Source organism: Peromyscus californicus, unplaced genomic scaffold (genome assembly GCF_007827085.1).
Source record: "Peromyscus californicus insignis strain IS unplaced genomic scaffold, ASM782708v3 Scaffold_18__1_contigs__length_77618521, whole genome shotgun sequence".
NCBI classification, from domain to species: Eukaryota; Metazoa; Chordata; class Mammalia; order Rodentia; family Cricetidae; genus Peromyscus; species Peromyscus californicus.
The window spans coordinates 53,012,469-53,038,853 of record NW_026294480.1 but is presented as its reverse complement, the minus strand read 5'-3'; the positions used below and the strand labels follow the sequence as shown (position 1 = coordinate 53,038,853).

General features: G+C 42.2%; 1 protein-coding gene across 3 annotated transcripts in view; it reads right to left on the bottom strand.

The window, feature by feature from the left end:
- Nucleotides 1–26,385, bottom strand: part of Sgtb (small glutamine rich tetratricopeptide repeat co-chaperone beta) — a 40,539-nt gene that overhangs the window by 13,366 nt on the left and 788 nt on the right. For all 3 annotated transcript variants that reach the window (XM_052743425.1, XM_052743424.1, XM_052743423.1), the window contains exons 2-5: nt 25,717–25,836; nt 18,401–18,504; nt 14,829–14,898; nt 11,152–11,251 (exon numbers count right to left, since the gene is read on the bottom strand). In XM_052743425.1, the coding sequence (XP_052599385.1) occupies nt 11,152–11,251; nt 14,829–14,898; nt 18,401–18,504; nt 25,717–25,816 (374 nt within the window). In that variant the 5' untranslated portion in view covers nt 25,817–25,836. The remainder of the gene's footprint in view (nt 1–11,151; nt 11,252–14,828; nt 14,899–18,400; nt 18,505–25,716; nt 25,837–26,385) is intronic.

Genomic DNA, 26,385 nt, shown 5'->3' with positions numbered 1-26,385 from the left:
AGAAGCCCTAAGATTCATCCTCAGAGGCCAACGAGAAGTATCAGCAGCAGAGAAAGCTCTATGAGCTCAGGCACCAGAGCCAGAGCAGGCGATAACACGACCCTCCAAGGGCATGCTGTGACCCTTCAAACACTGTACCTCCAAAACCTGAGATCCCTTCTAATAATAAAGGCAGGAAGCTCTTTGGGGGGGGGGAGTAGTTACAAACTCAGAAACGGACTTTCTTCAGGTTCTTGAGCCTACAGACAAAAGTCCACAACACAACAAACACCCCCACTCTCCCCAGCTTGCTAAGCTCACCCACAACCTGAGAAGCACTTGCTACCTTTATTCTTCTCTTATCCTCAACGTTTGTCATCTAAATGGCCCAAACTTTTTGTTCGTTTGTTTAACTACCCAGTCAACCTTCTGTCTTCCTTGAAAATAATCAACGGTAATGACATTAGGGACTTCCAAGCCTCTCTAGTACCACACATGGAAACAAGAGAACTGATGAATGTGTGTGTGTGTGTGTGTGTGTGTGTGTGTGTGTGTGTGTGTGTGTGTGTACCTATGTGTATTCATGTGTGGCAGACACCCTCACCTTCGACCTTGAGACATGGTCTCCTCCAGCTTCATAAAGCAGGGTAGTTGGCTCTGAGCTTCTGGAGAGTCTCCTGCCTCCCCTCCTATCCCCAGGGGCATGCTGGGAATTCAGATGCTAGCTCTATATGGTTCTGGGATCTGAACTCAGATGCTTGGGATCACCAGCCTTGTGAAACAAGCGTTTTTTACCCACTGAGACAGCTCCCCAGCTATGACTAAAACACCACGCTCCTCACTGACCTACCTCATCAGAAGATGTGGCCCCCACAAAAGGACATGAAAGAAGGAAACTTGCTTTTTCCTCACTCTTGCTGGCAAGTTCATCTATCTTGTTCCTGAGGCATCCTTTGCTGGTGTAAGAATCCACTTCTTTGGAATTCCCACACAGACTGAAAATGGGCAGCTCTCTGTGACTTCCCTGGGACTCCAGGACCAGACTGGGACTGCTGAGACATTCAGTCTCCCAAACTGGACAAGTACTTGATTCTTAGCCTTTCTGTCAGGAGATAGCCATTGTTGGACTACTCGGGCTACAGCCTGTCAGCCTGTTGTTGTTGGTATTTCACTCTTTGGGGGGCCCTACCACCCAGCCCCCACATAAATCACACATAGAGACTTATACTTAATTATGAATGCCTGGCCTTAGCTTGGATTGTTTCTAGCCAGCTTTCCTTAACTTTAAATTATCCCATCTTTTGCCTCTGGGTTTTTCCTGTTCTCTTACTTCTGTAAATCTTACTCTTACTCTGTGACTTGCTGGGTAGCTGGGTAGCTGGCCCCTGGAGTCCTCCTCCTTCCTCTCTCATTCCTAGATCATCTTCTTCTCTTTTTTTATTTCCTCCCAGATTTCTCCTTCTATTTATCCTCTCTGCCTGCCAGCCCTGCCTATTTCTCTCTCCTGCCTCACTATTGGCCATTCAGTTCTTTATTAGACCATCAGGTGTTTTAGACAGGCACAGTAACACAGCTTCACAGTTAAAAAAAATGCAACATAAACAAAAGTAACACGCCTTAAAATAATATTCTACTATAAATCACACACACACACACACACACACACACACACACACACACACACACACGGGATATTTTTTTCATTCCATCAGTTCTGTTCCTTTAGAGAACCCTGACTTATACAACCACTATTGTTTTCCATCAACAATGAATGTCCCAAGTCAACGGCCAAATGTTAGTTAGCGATCCATGAATAGTGTTCTATAAAACCAGTCCTTCGGACAGGCAGCTAAAAGTGACACTGATAATCCTAGACATTGAACTGGGAATACAGATCTCCCAAAATTTCTGTAAGAAATAATCATATCTAGTGTAGATTAGCTCTGATAATGATTTTTGGAGATCAGCCTTCACAACTAATATGCATATTAATGGCTGGCACACAAATAATCCAGAAAGTAGATTATGAAACAACAAGAGACTCATCCTTTCACTAGACATGGTAATGTATGCCTTTAATCCCAGCATTGGTGAGGCAGATTTATGTGAGTTTGAGGATAACCTGTTCCACATAGCAAGTTCCAGGACGACACAGTGAGGCCCTGTCTCAAGAAAAAAAAAGAAAAGAAAGAAAAGGAAAAGACCTCATGTTGTTGCCCAATTTGACCTTCTAACCTATAAAACGTCCATAACTAAAACTCTGTGCCATTACAGTAAGGAAGGGATGAAGTGCATCCTCAGAGAGAGCTCCATTTCTGCCCACCATAGAAAGCTCTCACACACTGGTGATCATCGTAGTTCATATCTACTAGCGTATTCTGCCCAAGGTTTAAGTTGCATGAAGAAAACCAGTTCAGACAGTGAACCAATGCCTGAATCCTGCCAACTCAAGTAGCCGAACTGATAATTACAAACCTACTAACCAGAATCTCTTCTAGAATTGACACTTCCTGAGAAGTCGAAGGTGAAAGATAAAACTGAACTGTGTGCCTGGCTCTGGCTGTAAACAAATCATTTCACCTGAAAGTTGTGTGTGCCTCCTGCTTGCTCTCCACTGCCCGACCACTCCAGGCTTCTCCTAATGGAACATTATAACTCAGCTGAAATTTCTATGTGCCTCCTGCTTGCTCTCCGCTGCATGACCACTCCAGGCTTCTCCTAATGGAACATTCTAACTCAGCTAGAACCGAGTATCAAACCCAGATCTTTGCACACGCTAGGCAAGTGCTCCACCACTAAGCTAACGCATCTTTTGGGGACCTGCAGGGACACAGACACTTTCTGAGAATGATGGGTACAGACAGCATCCTTGCTCTCAACCGTGCTAGAGTCCAGGGCAGGGAAGGGGAAGAGAAAAGGCTAGCTGACTATAAAGAAAAGATGGCAACAGTTGATGGTACACTTGTCATCCCAGGACTCAGGGGGTGGAGGCAGGAGGATCAGAAATTCCCGGCCAGCTTTAGCCACATAGTGAATTCAAGGTCAGTCTGAGCTATATAAGACCTTGTCTCAAAACAATAAAAAAGAAAGAGGGAGGGAGGGAGGAAGGAAGGGAGAGGGGAGGGAGAGAGAAAGATGAGAAAAGGTTTTTTCCGTCTTTGACTTCGTTTGCATTTTGATTTTCAGCTGTCATTTTGAGTCACTATCTTGTTATGTAGCCAGGCTGGTCTTGAACTCTCCTTCTTCAGACTGGTCTCGAACCTCTCTAGAGCTGGGATTACAAGTATATTTTACCATGCCTCTCAGAAAAGGCAGCTTCGAGTCTACCTCTCTGTCAACCATTCTTCATACAGCTTAACTGAGGCCCTTCCATCTTAGAATAAGATCACAGTTTAGAGCTTATTTTAAAAATTAACATACCATCTTTTTTCTCAATTTAAAAAAACTGTAAGTGTGAGGAGTCAGACATGGTACTGGGCACTAGTCCAGGTCTTCGCACATGCTAGGCAAGTACTCTACCGCTCAGCTGCAGCCCCAGCCCTGTTCCACCCCTTTAGCTTCTTTTTTAAAATTTAAAGGCATATGGGGCAAAGGAGCATGGCTGAAGAGTCTCTGATCACTGTCCTCCCATGCTGACAATGGGGAACAAAACCAGGAGATCCAGCTCAGGAGACAGTGTGCCTGTGTTTCCGTGTGTGTGTGTGTGTGTGTGTGTGTGTGTGTGTGTGTGTGTGTGTGTGTGTTGTGTGCGTGTGTGTCTACGTTTGTGGGCACACACATGCCACGGAACACGCGTGGAGTTCAGAGGACAACGTTTGGGGATGGTTTTTCCTACAGCAGGCACTGTGAGGCCTGAACTCAGGTCATCAGGCTTGTGGGCTAGCACCTTTCCATGAGAAGCCCTCTGGACAGTCCTGTGCTTCAATCCTGACAAGCTAAGGTGAACGTGGATTTATGCAGCTCAGAGGCCTGGAAAGAAAGCAAAACCAGGATGCACTGGAGCCTCGCGCGGATGAAGCCAAACGTGTCAACTTGAGCACGCATGACAACGTGTCTGTACTATGCTTGCACTGTCTGCTCACGGAGCAGGAATAGTGAACTTCAGAACAACAATGCAGGCAGATAGGCCATGTCTGTAGACACCTTCCCTTCCCTCGCCTTTAGAACAAAAGCGTGAATATCACTTGTGTTCTATTTGTACAGAAAATAAGGCAGAAAAACTCACAGCTAGTGCACATTTCCTCAGCCATCGATAATTGTTATAACAAAACCTATTCTTAGAACTGAAAAAAGCTGTTTTTAGTTTTGGAGGGGGTCATTTAGTTGATTTAGAATTTCATTTTTTTTTTAAGATTCACTTTTATGTGCACTGGTGTTTTGTCTGCAATGTGTGTCTATGTGAGGGTGCCCGATTCTCTGGAACTGGAGTTACAGACAGTTGTGAGCTGCCTGTGGGTGCTGGGAATTGAACCCGGGTCCTCTAGAAGAGTAGTCACTGCTCTTAACTGCTGAGCCACCTCTCTAGCCTGAGTCTGGTTTTGTTTTGGCGAAGGTCTCACTATATAACTCAGGCTCACATCGAACTTGCCATGTAGCACAGATGGCCTCACCCTGAAGGCAGTCCTACCTCAGTCTCTGTACTAAGATTATAGGTGTATGTCACCTGTGCTACACTCTTATTTATTTAGAGACAAGATCTCACAATGTATCCCCAGCTGTCCTGAAACTTATTATGTAGGCCAGGTTGGCCTGGTACTCACAGAGATCTGCCTGCCTCTACCTCCTGGGTGCTGAGATTAAAGGCATGTGCCATCATGCCTAGCAACAATGTATTTTGAAAGAAATATTTGAAGTCTAGGTCTAGCTAGGCTCTTTGTATATATTACCACCCCTAACAGGGCACTTTGAAGTGGCTAGTATCATGTTTATTTTATAACTAAAGGAACAGATTATCAGTCAGTGGTGGTGACGCAGGCCTTTAATCCCAGCACTTGGAAAGCAGAAGCAGGCGGATCTCTGAGTTCGAGGCCAGCCTGGTCTACAAAGCGAGTTCCAGGACAGCCAGGGCTACAGAAAAATCCTGTGTCGGGGGGAAAAAAAAAAGGAAGGAAGGAAAGAAGGAGAGAGACAGGTTCTTACAAAGGATGAGTGAGTGCTCAAAGGTCACACAGCAAGTGAGTAGAAGAGCTGAGATTCACTGATCAAGTATCTCAGGGGACTAACTTTAGAAATCTGCTAGAAAAAAAATACAAAAGCAAAATGTAAAATCATAGGCTCCTATTCCCATCCTTCTCAGAACTAAAGCGACTAGATGGTGGTACTAGTCATCTTTGTCACAATGCCCTATGATGATATTTTATTTGTACTGAAATGTGATTTTATTTGTATGTTAATAAATAAAGTTGCCTGGGGGTCAGGGCTAATAGCAAGCCATAGCAGAAGCTTGGGTGGTGGTGGTGCATGCCTTTAATCCCAGCACTTAGGAGGCAGAGCTAGGCAGATCTCTTTGTGTTCAAGGATACAGCCAGCATGGAGACACACGCCTTTAATCTCAATACCAACCATAGAAGACCTGGAGGTCTGTATAGATGGGCAGTGACGAGGAGGTCATGTGGTTGGGTTTACAACCAATGAGAAGGCAGAACAGAAAGTCTATATAAAGACAGACACACAGGAAGTAGGTCTCTTGGCTGAAGAGGATAGTTGCAGCAGGAAGGGTAAGGCTCTTAGCTCTGACCTCTTGGGCTTTCATCTCTGCATTGACTCTGTGTTTCCTATTTAACAAGACCGTTCATCGACGATGCCCTGATGATGCCCTGATGATTCTGAACTTTATTTGTGTGTGCGGGCACACGGGGAAGCCAGAGAACAAGGTGCCATCTACCTTCCTTTTTCAGATATGATCTCTCACTGGCCTGGAACCCACCAGCTAGCCTGTGCTGCCTCACCAAGCAAGCCCCTAGGTCCAACCTATCTCTGGCTCTAGCCCCCAAGAGGACAAATGTGCACCATGGCACCTGGATTATTTAAAAATGTGGGTTCTGGGGATCAAACTCATATCCCCATGCTCGCAGAGCGGCTCCTTTACCAACTGAGCCATTGCCCAGCCCCCAGTTCTACATTGGAAACACTGCTCTCCGACCTGAAATGTCTTCCATTCTCGTCTGTCGATCCAAATTCTATGTCTTTCCAAACTACTTCCAACTCTTTCCTCATCACCCAAGTTTAATTCCACACAAGTTCCCTGTCTCCTTCTTGTATCTTTTACTCCATTTACTACCTTAGGTGATTCAACCATCTATCCCAATAGCAAGAGCCCACTAGAAAAAGAGCAACAGACCCAGCACCCAACACAGGAGAAGTGTGAACACTAAGTGTTTTCAGAAACAGAAGAAGCACTGTAAAAGTGCCCACATGCAATCATTTGTTGTTTTATGGGCACAGGTGTTAATGCGGTAGGTAATCTACTTGCTTCAATATCACTGGAAATGTCTTATATTTCTCCAGTAGCTCTCTGTTTATCAGGCAAAACTGTGTGAGTTCCTGGGAGGCACAGTGCTACTGTTACAGTGCATACAAGATATGCCCCAGTCTCTTCTCTTTGGGGTAAGAAAGAATACAAATCCGCATCTAGCAGTAGGGAAAACATGCTAAACCTATGTAAGTTTAGCTTGTGTGGTAAGTGCTAGACGCTCAAGAAAAAAAAAAAAGTAAAAAAAACCTAGGCTTACAAAGAAAGACTCAGGGGCTGGAGAGATGACTCAGTCGTTGAAGGCTAGGCTTCCAACCAAAAGGACAAAGAAGGACTCATGGGCTGGAGAGATGACTCAGCAGTTGAAGGCTAGGCTTCCAACCAAAAGGACAAAGAAGGATTCGTGTCTTCTCTGTATCTGAAGTGAGCCTAACTATCACCAGTATCCTTCAAAGCCAAACTAGAAGGTAAATGCCAGAGTCGCACTTCTCGACAAAGTAAAGTGTAGCTCATCCCAGTGCACTCGGTGGGTGCGAAACATTTTAACGAGCATTAAACCGTGAAATAGGGTAAGGAGAACCAGGTTCCTACCTGGGAGTCTGAGCCTCCAATTCTAAGCAGCTAGATGGCTAAGAAAAATGGAAGTGTGTCAGGGACCAAACATGGACCATGGAAAAGTACTAGCTAGGCCAGAGAACAAGCCCCTGCCCTAAACCAGATGCCCCCAAAGATAAAGAACAGGTCAGGTAGGTCAGGTAGCATAGCAACAGAACAATGGGCCCTGACCAGTGACCTTACCACCTAGCAGCCTCACGACTTGCATGTAGTCCTTCACCTGCACGCCCCCCTTCACCTGCACGTACAGCACGTCGTGCACCCCTTCCCTCCTTCCTGCCCCCTCCCCCTCCATATATAAGCCTTGCTGAGGAGAATAAAATTTGGAGCTTGATCAGAACACTATCTTGCTGTCTTCTCTCGTGTCTCCCCATACCTTTCATTCTCTCCCACAGGTGGGTCGCCCCCATTGACACCCCGCTGGCCGGGGCAGAAGTGGTCGTTGGCAAGGTTACAGCAGCCTGTAACCCCCAAATCCACAAAATTACCCTGAAGTTTTATTCAGCATTTGTGTTAAGTAGGCAAATAAACCTTTCTAACTGTTTAAAATTCAACAGCATGCCCTATGACTGAACTCCTCAGGGGAAAGAGCCTATTTAAATTTGAAAGAGAAGTATATTCATTCATTTCAGTTTAACAGTAATTAAAAGCAAGAATAGATATCTTCCAAAATCTCTAACCCAGTTGTAGCAGACATATGATTATTAGTGAATTCTAATCTCATGAAAAATGAATTATTTACTTAGGCTCGCATTTTTCATATATAACAAGTATATGGCTTACTGTACTCTATAACCAAGCAATTTTACAATAATATTTATATCTTGCCATAATATCTCATGATACTCTGAAATTTATTTTCAAGGTCTCATCTACCAAATTAAGTTAAAACATTATGTATATTTATCTAGTTACAAAGTCCGTGATTCAAATATCAAAACGTAGCTTGGGAGAATTCCTCTTCCTCTATTTTTGGGTTTTCTGTTTTTCTGAGATAGACTTAGAATGATTCATTTGTTTTTTACGTGTTTGTAAACAAATAAAACGGAGGTTCCCAGGATGGCTCATTCAGTTCTTTGTGGAGTCAACCCTTCTACAAATAACTATACATTAAGGGCAAAAGAAGAAGTTTACACAGCAGGATTTCTTCTCTTCCTCCTCCTCCTCTTCTTTTTGAGACAGCATCATACTGTGCAGCCTAAGCTGGACTTAATTTTCTGTCTCAGCCTTCCTGAGTGCTGGGATGACAGGTGTGTACAAAAGTGTGCTCAGCCGGGCGGTGGTGGCGCACGCCTTTAATCCCAGCACTCGCGAGGCAGAGACAGGCGGATCTCTGTGAGTTCGAGGCCAGCCTGGGCTACCAAGTGAGTCCCAAGAAAGGCGCAAAGCTACACAGAGAAACCCTGTCTCGAAAAACCAAGAAAAAACCAAAAAAAAAAAAAAAAAAGTGTGCTCAAAGGGTATGCTCAAAAGTGACTTCGTTACTACTTGGCAGAGCGGCTCACCAACCTTTTGTGACACAATGCTAGCTCACCTTCTTTTAAGCTGAGGGCAAAACTGCTAAAGAAATGACATAAGCAATAATTCTACACTTACATCTCCCTAAAATTATTTTGGTGGCTTTTGTTTTGATTTGGTTTGGTTTTTTTGAGACAGGGTCTCACTATGTATATCTGGGCTGGCCTGGAACTCATTACGTCGACCAGGATGGCCTCCAACTCACTGAGATCAGTACCTCCTGAGTGCTGGTGTTGTTTGTTTGTTGTTTTGTTTTTGTTTTTGTTTTAGCAGATGTGTATAGTATTCTAAATGAAAGTCAGAAAAATACTCATAATACCCAAAGGCAAAATGGGCATTTATAAGAAGCCATCATTTAGAGTCTACACCAACGAGGAATCTGCAATAAAAAGCGCAGTTTCTCTCTCTCCCAGATGCTAGCACCAATGGCTGGTTCAGGTGTGTCAGCAAGCACCACCTGTAACCCCCACAATGAGCGGGCAAACCTCGGGCTAGCTGGCCAGCTGATGTAGCAGCGTCTGTGAGCTTTAGATTCAGTGAGAGACACTCAAAATAGAGCAGAGGGCAATAGAGGAAGAAGCCCAAAGTCGACTCTGAGTTCCACGTACGAGTACAAGCGCACACAAGCGCACACCCGCTCACACACACTGTGGTGGTTTGAAAGAAAATGGCTCCCAAATAAAGAGGCACTATTAGGAGGTGTGGCCTTGTTGGAGGAAGTGTGTCACTGTGGGGGCGGGCTTTGAGGTCTCTTTTGCTCAGAATTCCCTCAGTGTGATTTTCAGTCGACTTCCTGTTGCCTGAAAGGCGTAGCTCCAGAACCGTATCTGCCTGCACACCTCCATGCTCCCTGTCATGATCATAATGGACTGAACCTCTGAAACTGGAAGCAAGACCCTCAATTAAATATTCTCTTTGTAAGAGTTGTTGTGGTCATGGTGTCTCTTCATAGCAATAAAAACCCAAACTAAGACACACACATACACAGAATAAAAATTTTAAAACACTAAAAAGTGAGATGGCTCAGCACGTAAGAGTAACTACTATGCAAGTGCTGACCTGAATACCATCACCAGACCCACATGAGAAGGAGAAGACAAGCTCCCAAAAGCTCCACATTCACGTGTGTACCCTCTCTCACACATATACACATCACACACATACAATAATTAAAACAATAAATAAGAAACTTCAGGAGAACCCTAACCACACATAACCAACACTGTTAAAAATGCCCTGCCTGACTAGCCAGTAAACATGAAATACAATAATTTATATGCAATACAATACTTTATATGAAAACACTAGTAGAATAGTGATAATTAATAATTAGGGAACCTAATGCTCATAAAGAGCATGTCAAAAATAGACATGTTTATCCCTAGGGCAGGAAACAAAAGAAATTAGAACAATTTTTCAATTACCTTCAAATTTTTAAATGTTTGTAACTGGTAAGCCAACAAATGCTTTTTATGGATAGCTCTAAAATCCAGAAAAAAAAATAAGAAACACAGATGTTCACTGAATCTAGATGACACTGGAAAAATAGAAACAACCTTAGCGCCCACGGTAGATAAAAGGTTAAATAAAAGAAACAGTCCACCCACTGATTCAAATACAACACTAAATGCTTGTTTGCTAGCCCCAGTTATAGGTGCTGGAAATACAAAAGGGAATAAAAGGTAACAATGACTATTTAAATAATGCTTGTGAAGAACTTCGAAAACTTAGGACATGTACCACAGTTGGTAGAGTGCTTGTCCAGTACGTACAAAACCCTCTTCAATTCCCAGCACCACATGAACTGGGTATGGTAGATTTGTCCCAGAACTCCAGAAGCTGAGGCAGGAGGACCAGAGTTTAAGGCTATCTTCAGCTACACAGGAAGTTCTAGACTAATCCGACCTACACGAGACACGCCCGCATCTTAAAAAAAAAAGACACAATTATTGCATGTCCAGTGAACAAAGCTGAATCTAAAATTGTGCTCCTGTAAGACAAAATATTCTAAAAGAATATTAAGTCTGGTGGTCTCTGAATGAAGCTAATGGCTTTCTTTTTATTTTTTTTCTCCTTCAGCTTATTTTCCTGTGTAGGTCCCTGGCCCCCGTTTTGGGTAACTGTTGACTTGCTTGCTGACCTTGACCTTGATGTCCTCCCTATGCTAATTCCCTGCCGGTTTCCACCCTCCTGAATGCTTAAGGGAAGTTCCTTGTTTGTGTATCCTGCATATTGGGCGTTAACAGATTAGATGCAAGATTGTAAACATCAGTAGCGAACTTCTGCCCTCTGGAGTTCTCCCATTGTGCTGTAAGCCTGTATTTAAGGTTTCCTCCCTCTTTCAATAAACGGCATTCTGCTGAGGTGAATGACCCGCTGTCTTTTGTCTCTGTTTTTTGATCCACAGCCCCTCGCTCGGACATGGTGAACGGGTGGTGGTAGTGTGGGCGTTATTGCTACATTCCTGTACTTTGGAATTTTTCTAAACAAGCGTATTTGACATCTGCCTTTCAGAGCTGTGAATCCCAGTGTTCCGGACTGAGCGCACTGACACGTTGCCGCTTTACCTGTTGCAGTAATAAACCGCATTATTGGGATCCAATTCTATTGCCTGTGTGTAACAATCCACTGCAGCAGTGTAGTTCTCCTCTTTCATGTGGTTGTTGCCTGCAATCAGATCAATGACAGGTACTGTGAGCACCAAGCATGAAGACGTGCAGTCTGACAGAGACGCTTCAACCATAGAAACGACAGTAACATGAAGGTCCCACGCAGTGTTTTTCAGCCACACTGGGGGCGATTTTATCTCATACCATAGGGCTACTGTTCTTAGTTTCATGGTGTTTTGTAGTACGAATCTTAAAAGGTCTTAAAAAATCAAACCCAGCCGGGCGGTGGTGGCGCACGCCTTTAATCCCTGCACTCGGGAGGCAGAGCCAGGCGGATCTCTGTGAGTTCGAGGCCAGCCTGGTCTCCAAAGCGAGTTCCAGGAAAGGCGCAAAGCTACACAGAGAAACCCTGTCTCGAAAAACCAAAAAAAAAAAAAAAAAAAAAAAAAATCAAACCCAGAGCCATGTATTGGGGTGAACGCTGGAAGATCAGAGAAGCAGAACAAGCCACAGCCTCACCTCACCTTGCCAATTCCTCAGCTGATCCTGTTTCCTCAAACTGGAAGCCTCTGAGTCCTCATCCAAATGAATCTCAGATGAACTGCTGCTAAAAGCCTAAAAGCTTAACCAGCTCTAGTTCCTTGTCCTCACACCTTAATACCTTTCTGCTTCCCGCCATCACTTCCTGGGATATTAAAGGTGTGTTTCACCATGCTTGGCTGTTTCCAGTGTGGCCTTTAACTCAGAGATCCAGATGGATCTCTGCCTCTGGAATGCTAGGATTAAATGCGTGTGCTACCACTGCCTATCTTCTATGTTCAGTATTATGGCTGTTCTGTTCTCTGACCCCCAGACAAGTTTATTAGGGTGCACTCTATTGGGGAACACAATATCACCACAGTGTTTGAATCTTGTAGACAATGTGGAGTGATGGAAATGAATGTTTGCATAACTCACAGAATCCAGGTGGTGGGGATAAAGACAATTACCATGACTACGTCATAGATACACATTCTCTCCTTCTCCATCTCCCTTACTCCACTCCTATTCAGAGCGGGCTGCATTCCTCCCTTTCTCCTCAGCCAGCACCTCAAGCCGGAACCGACCTTCCCCTCCTCCCTTCAGCACACACTCAGCTCTGGGCAGCCATAGGCTGCTGAGAGGAAGCTGGTGAAGCCAATTGTGCTAATATGTCTTTAGCAGATAATATCCTTTTTAAAAGGGATAGAATCATTTTAAGACGATTGTAGGAGATTAATTTCCAGAAAGACAGGATTTCAGATGCCATGCTGAGTACTGATTTTTCAGGAAGGGTAATTGAACATACAGTTGGCAATAATTTCACTAGTAAAATAAGGGATTTCCTGTGACTAGCTCTGCTCCTGCATCACATGAAGGGGTGCAGTGTCCAGTGTGTTGGTAAGAACCACTGGTTACAACAGAAACTAGAACATCTGAGACGAGGGTGAAGGACTTAGGCCTCAGAGCTCTAGGATTCCCCAGTTTTCTGTTCGTGTTCATTAGCTGCTTAGTAGGAAAGTGGGGGATAAGCCTGCAGAGAGCAGGAGCTGGGAGAGTAAAGGGCAGGCGAGTGGTTAAGCTTCCAAGGTAAGCAAGAGCTGCCGTACATGAGGGTTTGAGTAACGGGTAAACATGGGTAATAACCGATTTGGTTGTGGAATCTTTGAATGTTACAAACAGTGAAAGAGCAACTCAACAGCTCAAGGAATTTGTTTTTAATAAGTTAATTTGAAGCAGTTTCCTCCGAGAGCCATTATGAAGAACTTTTTGTTTTGTTTTGTTTGTTTTTTAGACAGGGTTTCTCTGTATAGCCTTGGTTGTCCTGGAACTCACTTTGTAGACCAGGCTGGCTTCAAACTCACAGAGCTCTGCCTGCCTCTGCCTCCTGAGTGCTGGGATTAAAGGAGGGTGCCATCACTTCCTGACATGAACTTTTTAAGAAATCTAAAAGGCTAACAAACTTTTTATGATTAAGAAAAGAGTTAACTACATTAGCCTGCAGTATTTAAATAGATCTCTTTGTCAAAGACTTTCTCTCTCTTGGTTGAGATTTTTGCTGTTGCTGTTGGACCTTTTTGCCTTGGGGTAGCATTTTACCATCATCAGCATTAAAACTTTACTGGACCTTTCCTGTGAGTCACCTTAAATGTGTAGGTACTGTAGTGTGTATATAGATATTACAAATACATGCAAGTACTGTAACACAGGTGAAAGATTAGAAAGCTTCCATCTGTAAGATAGCCAATATGCAAATTCAGGATACAAATGGAATCTGTAGACATACACAGCAATAAAGCACTGGCCTAGCACTTTATTGTTGTGTGCTATTCTCCCACAAAACAGTCTCCTTCCAGTCTCACAGCCTCAAGCCCTTCCTGCTTCCTTCTGCTCCTGAGAAGCACATGAGCCATCGGAAAGCCACGCTCCAGGAGGGGACAGTGCCAGTCTGGAATGACCCTAGGCTCAACAACCAACCAAGACCAGTTGTTTTCACATAAGTAACACCTAGATCTAGACAGACTGGCTATCACTTTTCCTTGGCCTATAACATGCCTGACACATGATGTGTCTCAGGGAAAGCGAAGACCAAAAGGCATCTGTTAAAGGTGGAAGCCAGTCTCTCCATCTGCTGTGCTGGAGTCCCAGGCTACACCTCCCTCTAACCCACATCCTCCCAACACTCATTACATCAAAACAAAACCAAGCAAAAAACTCCACAGGGATGACCATTTCCCAGGGCTGCCATGCAGAGCCGAACAGCACAAGGGACAAAACTAACATTTCAATTTGCCACGTACTGAACACTACTACCAGAACTAAACCAGCTGCCACAATAAAATGGCGGTAGAGACTGCGCCGCACCCCTGAAGTGTTCGCACAGTGCAAAACGTGAGTGGGAGAAAAACTCCCAGCGAAGCTGCTCCAATTCGAAAGTATACCGTGAAAAAACGTACTTGTATCTGGATTGCTGAGATAGAAAAGCTTTGGGAAACACAACTCAAGTGGCAGTGAGCGTTGGGTGGTGCTTTTATTTTATGTGAAAATTATGAGGTCATCGTATTTTAAGACTTCATGGCCTTCTGAAAATGTCATTTTTAGAGGAAACAAAACTGAAAACAGAGACTAATCTACTTGTCCAAAGCACAGAACTTTATAATGTGATCCTGAAATGAAAAAACATTGAAGAACAAGGGTGTAATCAAATACACTAGTTAACAAACAAGACAAATGCCATACGCATGCATGAATAGATCTCAAAAAACCTTTTTAGAAACATTAGTTATATGAAAGTTAAAATAACACTTAAAATTAATGACCTCTTTTTGATGAAAAATAAAGAAGAATTTGAATCGAACAGCAAATGCAGTTCCAAGTAAATAGCCCACAAGGTATTTTTGTTGGGCGAAGCTTACAGGAGTTTGGCTAGTCTTGATTGCCTTGGTGTTGACAAGGCATTCTGTGTCACAGGCCTCTTACCCATCCCATTCCCATCTGCTCCACAAGTGCCACAGGGATTATGACAGTGCAGTCCTGACGGCGTAAACCATAACGCTATCCCCTCAGGGTTGCTGTCCCCAGAGTGGCAGACAGTAACCTCTGCAGGCAGTATTTACCTTCATCCTTCAATTGGTCAGCCTTTCCCACATCTTCAGGCACCGAGTTTGAAAGGGGCAGAATGTCATTCTGAAATGTATCAAAATGTGCTTCTTTTTAGCTACACAAAAAGTCATCAGAAATATATAAATAATAATGATTGCATACATTTTAGTAACTCATCTATAATTCCACTTCACTAAATGTAACACCTAAGTGTTGACAAGAGAACGGAAAAAGTCCTCTCATGTACTTTTATTAGAAATATGATTTATTGAACTTTTCTAGCAAATAATAGGTACCTGAGAACCAGCTGTTTTTCCAGTTCTGGGATTCACCTGAGGACCTCACAAATGCTAGACAAGAACACGACCACTGAACTGCACCACCAGTGTGCTGGCTTTGCTCCTTTCAAGGTACTCTGAGGTAGGGTCTTTCACACTAAGATGCCTAGGCCATCCCTAAACCCACCTGATAGGCCAGACAAGCATCAAACCTATAATTCTCCTGCCTTCGAGTTAGAATTACAGGTCCAGCTTTCTTTATTCCCGCCCCCGCAAATGTTTTTCCCATAGCTAGAAATTCCATGTCACAAACAAAATATGGAATTGCTATACAAAGAACAAGACTAGAAGTAGAAACTTCTGGAACAGAGTGTTTATTATCCAAAGACGTGTATCTTAATACTGTTTATCAATAAAAAGGGCATCTATAATGTGATCATTTAAAGACACATAAAAATGTGCTCACAGACAGATTTACACACTAAGACTGGGAAGGTGTATCCCAAAAGTTAACAGTTTTAATATTTGGAAATAAACATTTCAGTCTCATCCTTATATGTCTCCGTATTGTCCAATGTTTTAAACAATAATCAATTAGTAACTAATAGGCAAGATGAACAACACACGAAATTTTGTACCAGCACCTACCACCATCCTCAAACTTCTCAGGCATAAATTTCAACCAAAGGTGCTTATAAATGTAAACTGAGCATTCAAGCATACTCTGTGTGACAATGGAAACATCTGTATCTTTGCATTTATGGGAGACCTTTTAAAAATTATATTGTTTTTAACTTCACTCTAAAGTTAAAAATAAGTCTACAATATTGAAAAAAAGAAGAATTTGTAGCTTGTATGCCACCATAGTACATTTAAAATACAAAGCAACCCTTTGTCTGAACTAAAGTTTCAAGGAAAGTGACAAATGGAACATGGAAATGTACTTTGCTAATTAGAAATAAATATTCAGAAGTGAAAAATCACTGACAAAGAATTTGACTTTCATCTTAAAAAAAAAAAAAAGGAAACAAACAGAAACAGGTAGTGGTGGCACATGCCTTTAATCCAAGCGCTTGGGAGGCAGAGGCAGGCAAATCTCTAAATTAAGGCCAGCCTGGTCTACGGAGTGAGTTCCAGGACAGCCAGGGCTACACAGAGAAACCCTGTCTTGAAAAAAAAAAAAAAACAAAAACAAAACAAACAACAACAACAAACAAGCGCAACATAAAAAAAAAAAAAAAAAAAAAAAAAAAAAACACCAAACAGGGCTGGAGAGACGGCTCAGAGGTTAAGAGCACTGACTGCTCTTCCAGAGGTCCTGAGTTCAATTCCCAGCAACCACATGGTGGCTCACAACCATCTGTAATGAGATCTGATGCCTTCTTCTAGCATTCAGACATACATGCAGACAGAGCACTCATACCTAAAAAGATACATAAATAAATAAAATTTAAAAACACCAAACAAACAAAAAAATCCTTCTCTACGAAGCATAAAATATTAAATGAAAAAGACACAGAAACAAAGTGGAACACTCATGAGTAGTCACTGCTTAACTATGATTCTAATATACGGTCCCTATTGCTCTATAGAACTTGCTTTTAGCCTTCCATTTTACAACTTCCAGCAACCTATGCAATTTATTAATTAAAAAAAAATGAATAATCTGGGTCAGAAAAAATGGCCTAATGAAAAATTGATTAATATATTTTCTTTTCCAACCCCTTAACTTATAAAATGTAATCACAGTCTTACCCTGAAAATGAATTCTGTCATATTCACTGACAAAATCTGAATGCCTTAAAATGTGTTGGCAATTGTTACATACTTTAAATAAAGGGAACAAGTCCATTCATATATGTATAAACCAAACTGAGGGGCCGGAAGGAAAAAGCAGAATCATAAAATGTAAGTGACTAACACCACATTCAAGTACATTTGACGAGACAAACTCTTCAATCACAACGATGTTAATGCTAATCATAATGATGTCAATGCTGCTTCAGACACACTTCAGACTTTCTCTGCTGTATCATGTTAATATGCTGAGTAGAAGCACAGGTATAGACCATAGAGCCACAGGTGTAGACTTGGGTACTAAAGGATGATGCTACCACAAATAATATCCTGAAGATGTCACAGGAAGTCAGTCTCAACCAAATTCACAACTTAAAAAGAGTGTACAACAAATCTCTCACAATTAAGTGCAACCAGGGAGTTACAACTGAAGAGCTTTATTCAAGTAGAGTATACAAGTCAACTGGATGTGCCTAGAAGACAGGAACCACGGTAATTAGCAGCTACCTTCAGTACTGTCAGTGGAGACACTAGCTTGAGAGCACGCAAATTCCAAGTGCTGTCTGATACATAGCCCTTGGGAAGCTGAGCATAAAGATCTGCTTCAGTCATGGTCTAATCTGGCAACTGGAGCAGGCTGCCTCAGGAAGCCACAAGCTCAGACACAATGGAAACGGCAAACAGCGCGTCTTAATCCAAATGGAGACTAAAGAAAGAGCAGAGACATGTCGCTCCTCACGTCTTGCCACATGAGTTCATCTGCTTGGCGAGTTAACCTGCGCCTGCGTGACTCTTCTCTAAGGCCCAAACTACCACATGCCATCTTCATTGCAAGTACTCTAAGGATCTCTTGCCATCAAGTTCTAGAAACAGAGTGTGGGAAACGCAGCCAAATCTCCTGTCAGCAACATCCACACAAAGCTGAAGCTAATGTGTTCTGTGCCAGTATCACTCCCAAACTCCTCCTCATCATGCAAAGCTCGAGTACAGCATTAGAACGGCAGCACCCAAAGTGGGCGCTGGGAACACAACCCCGGTCTTCTGCACCGGCAGTGTGTGCTTTAACTGCCGAGCCATCTCTCCAGCACCGTAGATCCTGGAAACTTATAAATAAACCATGAAAGACTGCAAAGTAAGGCAAGGTGAGACTGTGAGAACAGCCGCTAACAGGAACATCTAAAGCACGTTAGGTGAGGTATATTTTAGTTCCTAAATAACATCCAGGAAGCAGCTGATTATTTGTAGACCTATCCCCTCAACTATTAAGAGCCCAAGATAAGCCGGGCGATGGTGGTGAATGCCTTTAATTCCAGCACTTGGGAGGCAGAGGCAGGTAGATCTCTTGAGTTCAAGGACAGCCTGGTCTACAGAGTGAGTTTCAGGACAGCCAGGGCTACATAGGGAAACCCTGTCTCGAAAAACCAAAACAAACAAACAAAAAATAGGCCAAGATAAAACTGGATCATACTTGCATCAAATACTATTGAGAGAAAAAAAAAATGCCAACATACCTTACAGACGGAGTTTGTGAATATTTCTGTCAAAGGCTGTGAAACTGCTAGATGTGTATCTTCTGGACTGATCTTAAAAACTGTCTCCAAGCACTGAATTGCAACTTGAAATAAAACAAGGGCAGGGGGATTAGCAACGTTAAAAAGGAACCTTCTGGTTTTCCTTACAGAAATGTAATCTATGGTAAATCAGTGTTTATGGCCAGAGAACAGAAGGAGGAACTAATTGGTCCAGCTGCATAGAGATTTCTATTTATAGACTAGCTATCAAAGAAAGACAGCGGTCTCTTATTTCTCACTAAACAGTAAGTGTTAGCTAGAATATAATTTCTGCAGATACATGGCACATCATAATCTTGTTGGAGGCCATCAAAAAGAAAAACACAACATTAATCTTACATTCCAATCCTGATACCTACTAATTAACTACCAATGCATCAAACAAACTTAAAATGTTATACATCTTTTATGTATGAAAAACAAGATTTCAACTTGATGAAAATTAGTAAGAGAAACATAATACCTGGCCCAAAGCAGGCACTAAATATTAATCCTGGCATAGTAACACAAAAATAGGTCTGTTTTAAAATATTCGTTCATGTATGCAAATTTATTATGTGCCTACTACATGTAAAGTTCTGTTCAAGGTGTTAGAGGAGCAGCAATAAACATAACAGGAAAAACAAATCACTGTCCATATCCTAAAGCAAAATATACAGCATGCTAAATGATGGCAGTGCCTCGTCTATTTTTGGTGGAGGACAAAATAACTGGTTGGTACAGTGAGGGTACAAGGTACAGACTGATGCAAAGACACGATGGGAGATTATGTAAGAATCAAAGACTTAACAGATCACAAGGCAGCTTCAATGACATTTTTCAAGAGTGGGACTCTGCAACTGGCAAATGGAGGGTTTTCAAGGATTTAGCGAAGGACGGTGACTGTCTGTGTTTAGAACTGAAAGACTGGTAAGAATGCTGAGAACAGGCTAGACAGAGACAGGAAATCAGGTGGGCTCCCACTCAAATGATATACACGATTGAGCAGCCCAGGGCAGAAGCAGTGAAGAGACATATTTTGTCCCCCCTGCAAGAACCCTTGGAGGGGACAAAACTGGTTCTTATCCTGATCGTGCTCCAGCTGGAGAAGAAACCAAGCACATGGTCAAAACAGTCACTGCCCTTCTGACATCGGAATAGACTCATGCACATTTTACAGGACTTTTAAAAGATACTTTGTTTTAATTGTGGTCTTGAGGAAAGTGTCCCTGTCATAAAATAAATACTATTAGTTTCAGCAGCCACAGAAAAAAATTCTCCTTAGAAAGGGCCTGAATAAAGCACCGAGTTCTAAGCAATAAGAAGTACAAGTATCTTTTAGGGAGAAAAATAACCTATTCACTTATACTTTCTTCTTTCCTTTTCTGTGTTCTGATATTTTGGCCTCCTCAGTAGCTAGAACTACAAGAATGTGGCTTTCTCCTTTTCTGTTTCTCCCACGCAGATGAAGCTGCATTTAAAATATTGGACTGCAAATAGATTTGCTCTTGGTGCCATGACACATACTTAAAATATTAAAAATGTATGCATCTGTATTTGTTTACCCTTGCACCCTCTATCCTGGATCCAACTGTCATTCCTTACTGGGCCGTGTACTCTGTAGGGTTCTATTACTGGAAGGATCACTCTATGTTACAAGCCATGCATGTACCTCATGTTAAACCATCTCTTTGATGACAGTACCTATTATCTTATTTGTCTTTGACTTTAACAGACCCTGGCAAGTAGTAGATGGTCAATATATGGAATCTGTTGGCTTCTTTGTCTACAGTAAAAATCATACTCTAATTTCCAAGGAAATTTAAAATGATCAGCTCTAGGGCAGAGAACATTCCTCCTGCCCATCACCTGGCTACCAAAACCAAAACAGCAAAACCCAAACATAAGTTCACAAACACAAAAATAGATCAAGAGAACAAAAACAAGCCATTAACCACAAACCAGGCCATGCAACTTCAGAGCTAAACAGACAGGATAGATTCACTTCAGAAACATTCTATGGGGAGGGGTTGATGTATTCTGCCCAGGAGACTTAGAAACCAAGATAAAGATCAGGTAAGTACAAGCCCAAAATTATGGAATGCAATTCAACAAATACATATGGAGCACATATCACATGTCAGGTTCCTTTCTAAATACCTGCTATACCAGTGAAACAGAATGGAACCTTAACCTCTCAGAGCAGAGGATGAGAAGAGGGCTATAAATAAGAAACAAGGGTAAGGAGGATGGGGAGGCTGGGAGCTCAGCAGGAATGCAGACTGCAGATTTAATGTAGAGTTCAGGGCAGGCCTCCTTGAAAAAGAAATCCAGCAGACTCGGAGCAGACGAAAGTATTATCATTACAGAGGTATGGATGATGGGAGGCTATTCCAGGCCAAGGAAACAGCCAGAGCAAAAGCCTTTAGGCACAAGGATCTGGGGCCTCCCAGTAAGGAAGCTAATTTGGCTGAAACCAAATGAAAAGCAGTAGGTGGACAATATGTCCAAATTATATAGATACTTTATAGAATGACTAAGTAACATAAGGAGTCCTGGCAAGATTCTGCATAAAGAGCAACAGAATCTGCCATAGTCTAAAGAATCGGACAAGTCTGGATCGTCCAGGGAGCCAGAACTGGCGAAGAAAGGGGTTACCACGGTAGAACAAGCAATGAGCAGTTTCAACCAGGGGAGACACCCAGCGGAAGTCGTAAAAGGTGGTTAGACTCAAATTTTATTTTATGGTTTTGTTTGGTTGGTTTTTGCAGTACTGGGGACTTGTGCACAGCAGGGCACACAAGGCAAGCAGTCTATGACGGAACTATATTCCCTAACTGCTGACTCAAGATGCATTTTGGAAGTACAGACTTTTAGTCCTGGTGTGACGGTGCACACCTTTAATTCCAGCACTCAGGATGCAGAAGCAGGCAGATTTCTATGAGTTCGAAGCCAACCGAGTCCATATAGAGAGTTCTGGCCACAAACACACAATGAGACCTTGAGAAAGAAAGAAGGACGGACTGACTTTTGAAGGCACAGACAAGAAGATTTATTAACAGTTGGATATAGACTATGAGAAAGCAAGACTCTAGAATGATGCCTAAGTTTTTGGCCTAAGCGAAGGGAACTCTGGAGCTGCTCTCTCTGAGAGAGGGAAGTTGTGGAAAGAACAGATTTTAGGTGGGAGAACTGTGAGTTCAGTTTTGGCAATGTTAATTTTGAGATGCCTACTAGACTTGCAAGTAGAGATATGTGGTAGGAAGCTGGATATAGAAAGCTGGGTTTAGAAAAAAGGTCTGGACTGGGGTTACAGTTCTAAGAACTGTCAGCATATAAATTTTGGGTACCTCAGGCAAATAAGCTAAATACTCTCACCAAAGAAATGAGTGAAGACAGTGAGAAAAAAAAATCAAGCCGTTAGCTAGAGGCATGATGGGTCAGGAAAAAGGGAATCAGCAATGGTGAGAAAGAGCAAGAAATGAAGGGAGATGATAACCGAGGGATTAGGAGATGTTCTAGAAGACAACTAAAATACATGAGAATGGGATGAAGGAAAAAATTAGTAAGTCAGATAAAGAATAAGAACTAACTGGGCAGTGGTGGCGCACACCTATAATCCCAGCTCTTGGGAGGCAGAGGCAGGCGGATCTCCCTGAGTTCGAGGCCAGCCTGGTCTACAGAGCGAGATCCAGGACAGCCATGGCGGGTACACAGAGAAACCCTGTCTCAAGAAAACAAACAAACAAAAAAAAAATATGAGCTAACTGTTTAACTAAACACAGAAATCACTAATGCCCTTAATGAGAGTAAAATGGATGGAGATAAAGGATTAAAATTCTTAAAATTAAGAAATAGAAGAATTGGAGAAAGTAAGTATAGACAACTCTTTTAAACAGTCTTGTTACAAAGGAAGAAAAAACATTCAGACAAGAGGTACTGGGTACAATAACAAGAATATCCATTTTAAAACACTATTTTTATTTTATGTTTATGGGTGTTTTGGCTATACGTATATATGTCAGTGCTACACATGTGCTCCTGGTGCTACCAGAGGCCAGAAGAAGGCACTGGATCCCCTGGGGCTAGACAGTTGTGAGCTACCATGTAAGTGCTGGGAATTTAACTCAAGTCCTCTGGAAGAACAGCCAGTGCTCTAAACCACTGAGCCAACTCTCTATCCCCCAAAAATTATTTTCGCTTGTGTGTGTGTGTGTGTGTGTGTGTGTGTGTGTGTGTGTATTTGTGTACCGACTGTAAAGAGAATGCCCTCAGAGACCAGAAGAGGGCTTCAGATCTCCCTGAAGCCAGGGCTATTGGTGGGAGTGAACCACTCAGTGTGGGCTGGGCACCTCACTCGGGTCCTCTAGAAGAACAGCAAGCACTCACCCACTGAGCCATCTCTCCATCCCTATTCATTTTTCTTTTCTTGCTTTTGTTTTTGTTTTTAATGAGAGAGGAACTAATGGCACATTTATTATGACTGAATGAAAATGATCCAGTGGAGTGAAAATTTGATGATGTGGGACAAACAGAATCTATATAAAATCCTAGCAGGTGAGATAGGATGGGACAAAATGTGCCAGTAGAGAGATTTCTCTGAGAAAGAGATATAGCTAGTCCACCTACGGTAATAGACGACAGGCAGGTAGGCAAAGCATGAGGGTATCGGCAGTGACTGAATGTAAGGAGTGTGGAAGTTGGTAGATGTTGTTTACTTCTTCTTTTTTTTTTTTTTTTTTTTTTTTTTTTTGGTTTTTTCGAGACAGGGTTTCTCTGTGTAGCTTTGCGCCTTTCCTGGGACTCACTTGGTAGCCCAGGCTGGCCTCGAACTCACAGAGATCCGCCTGGCTCTGCCTCCCGAGTGCTGGGATTAAAGGCGTGCGCCACCACCGCCCGGCTCTTTTTTTTTTTTTTAATGGTAAAAGCTGAAATAGAAGTCTGGAGTTTCAGAAGATAAAAGAGATTATTAAAATGACCATCTAGGGTAATAAAAAGGATGAAAAAATGAATGAATGAGGAACAAACACCCTGGTCACCCAGCAGCACTAAAAGTCTGCTTAAGGTTTTCAGTCATGAATTAATAGTCAGCAAAATTGTACATTTTGCTCCATTAATGTATAGTCAAATGGATATGGACATTTCCTAACTCAGTAGTTAGAAAATTAAAATTAAGGTTTAGTTTTTCCAGGCAGGAGAAATTATACAAGAAAATATCATAATGATCCAGCACAGGATTTAAGACAAGTAAGACAGCGGTAGGGGAAATTGGAGGGGTGGTCAAGGGATTGTTGGGATATGGATACTAGAGGGAGTGTGCTAGAGACACAGACAGTAGAAGTCGGGAAGTAAAATGTTTTAGATAGAGATTGCTGGTGGAATAAAATTTGGGAATGATATGGTCTAGGAAAGGGAATCTGCATCTCATCACCTGACACTTTAGATCACGTAATTCCTTTGTGATCAAGGCCCTTCTTGGGCAGTGCCGAGGGTTTAGCACCATCTACAGCTTCTACCCATGAGAGGCCAGTAATACCAGCCTCCCCAAAGGTCGTGACCCTCAAAGATGTCTCCAAGACTTTGCAAAGCGACCCTTGATTCAGAAACACCGACCTAGCGTATAGCCAAGTGGTTGAAATCAGGGGAGGGGAGAAGCGCAGGCGGCCCGTGGGAGAGAACTGCGAGAATCACCCAGGAGTTTATCAGGCCGGGAAAGAGCTCAGACGGGAGTGACAGTGTGCTGCGGGGACAACAATCACAAGTGAGGCAGATGTCAGAGACGACAACAATTAGGAGGAGTGGATGACATGACCTGGTGACGAACGTCAAAGCTGATGAAGCACAGCTCCACAACAGTGGTAAATGTGCTGGAACAACGGAGCCTCTCCCAAGGCATTTTTAAATGTCTCGAAGGTGGGCAGACACCTCCCCATGACTTCATGTTCAATTAAATTAGACTCACAGAGTCAAAAATAGGGGTCAGTCACAAACAATTGGCACCATTGCCGACTCCATATATAACAAACAGCTGAAGGCACATATTTTTGGCTGAATGCCATTCTAAAAATAGGGCATAACATCTTGGTTTTTAAAATACTCCCGATTTTCTTTCTGCTTCATAAAAACACCATACTGCCTTAGATTGGAGAAGAAATATCTCTTATTACGTGATTGCCTTCCTCTGCGGCCGGCTACAGAGCAATCACAACCAAGACTTTCCTTTGCTAGCCAAACTACCTTTATCCTCACACAGTCAGGAAGGACAGAAAGACCTTACTATTAAAGGGGCTAATCTGCAACGTCCTCCCACTGTGCCTCACCTGCTCCTCCCATTGCCACCTGGAAAGACATCAACTCACAGGACGATTTAGAACAAATGCCCAGTTTTGATTTACACCTACTTAAAGCATATCTACAACGAAAGTACACAGAATTAATAGATGAGTCCCTCTCTATTGGAGAAGCAGCCTGGAGATGGAAAATTCAAACCATTCTGCTATTTCCTCAGCTCACCCCAATGTGCTCTCATTGCAACAATTAAGTCTTTGGACCACAAGGAAGCTAGGCTTTCTGAAGCCTATCTATCTGCATGCATCATTCCATCTTCTTACAGCTGTACTGAATTAAAACTTTATCATTCATAAACATGAAGCACCAAGATGGTATCAAGGAAATGCATGGTACTTCTCCAGTCCTGCTCAGCTTTACAGATTACTGAAGCCAAGATTTAAAGCTCCCATAAAACAAGGGCAAAATCCTCTATTTCTCAAAGTATCATTTACTAGAGCTCAGTGATGGTATAATTACTTAGATTTTTTTTTTTACATAGTGATATAGCAATGACTAAGGTATTTTCAAGTGTTCTTCTGAATGAGATCCTCTCCTTATTAGAAAAATGAGGGGAAAAAAAACCTTTGAAGTATGAATTGGATTTAAACCTCAGTTTTGTTACATAGTAACTGTTCTGCTGCTGAAATCATGTGATCTCCTTTCCTCATCTGTGAAGTGGGAACAATGTTAACTGAGTCCCCCCCCACCAAGAACAACTTCCCTAGAATATGAATGACATACTTCTGACAATAATTTTTCAGTAAATAAACAATAGTTGTATTTTTTATTAGTTAAAACAAATCTCAGAAAATGGAAATAACACATCTAGTTAAGGCTCTCAAGAAAATATTCTGATTTTGCTATTAAAAATCATGAACTTGGGGTTATAGCTATTTTAACCTTTCTTCATAATTATGATACGAACACAAAGAACAGGAGGTACCTACCTTCCAAACTTTCTTGTTCATCAGAAGTATATGCATCCATCTGACTTTGTTCCCGCAAGAAACGAATAACTGCATAAACCAGAGGCTTGACCGATGACATTTTAGAAGCTTGGCTACCTCCTTGATGAAAAAAGAAGAAAATATCAGTGGTTATACACTATGTTAAAAGCAATAAAAATAAAAATATCCATTACCTTGATCTCTTCTCTCTTTAAAGTGTCAAGAAAGTACATGTTGTTACAGTAATATATTCCACATGGTCATTCAAACCCAGCACTGGGTTAAACTGGGTTAAAGCTTGCCTCAGTGAAAAGACGTGTTTTCAAAACATGTGTAGCAAACTCACTCTGTCTTAACAATGTATATGATACAGATACAAGAAAGACACAGGGAGAATCACCCTTGAAAGGCCTCACTTTGAATTGAGGGAGATTTAGTACTGCTGACTCAGAAGGCAGCCACAATAAGCATCTTCCTTTATTCCAAAAGGTGTTTTTTTTTTAAATGTATTAATAATTTACACTCCACTACTTTTGTAGGTTGAGTTACTTGCTGATGACAAGGCTCTGTGGAAAGGTTGTTCAACCAACTGAGTACTACTGTTAATAAACGGCGTTTCTATTTAATCAACACACGGCTCAGAAATCACCGTCTAAACTGTTAATAAAC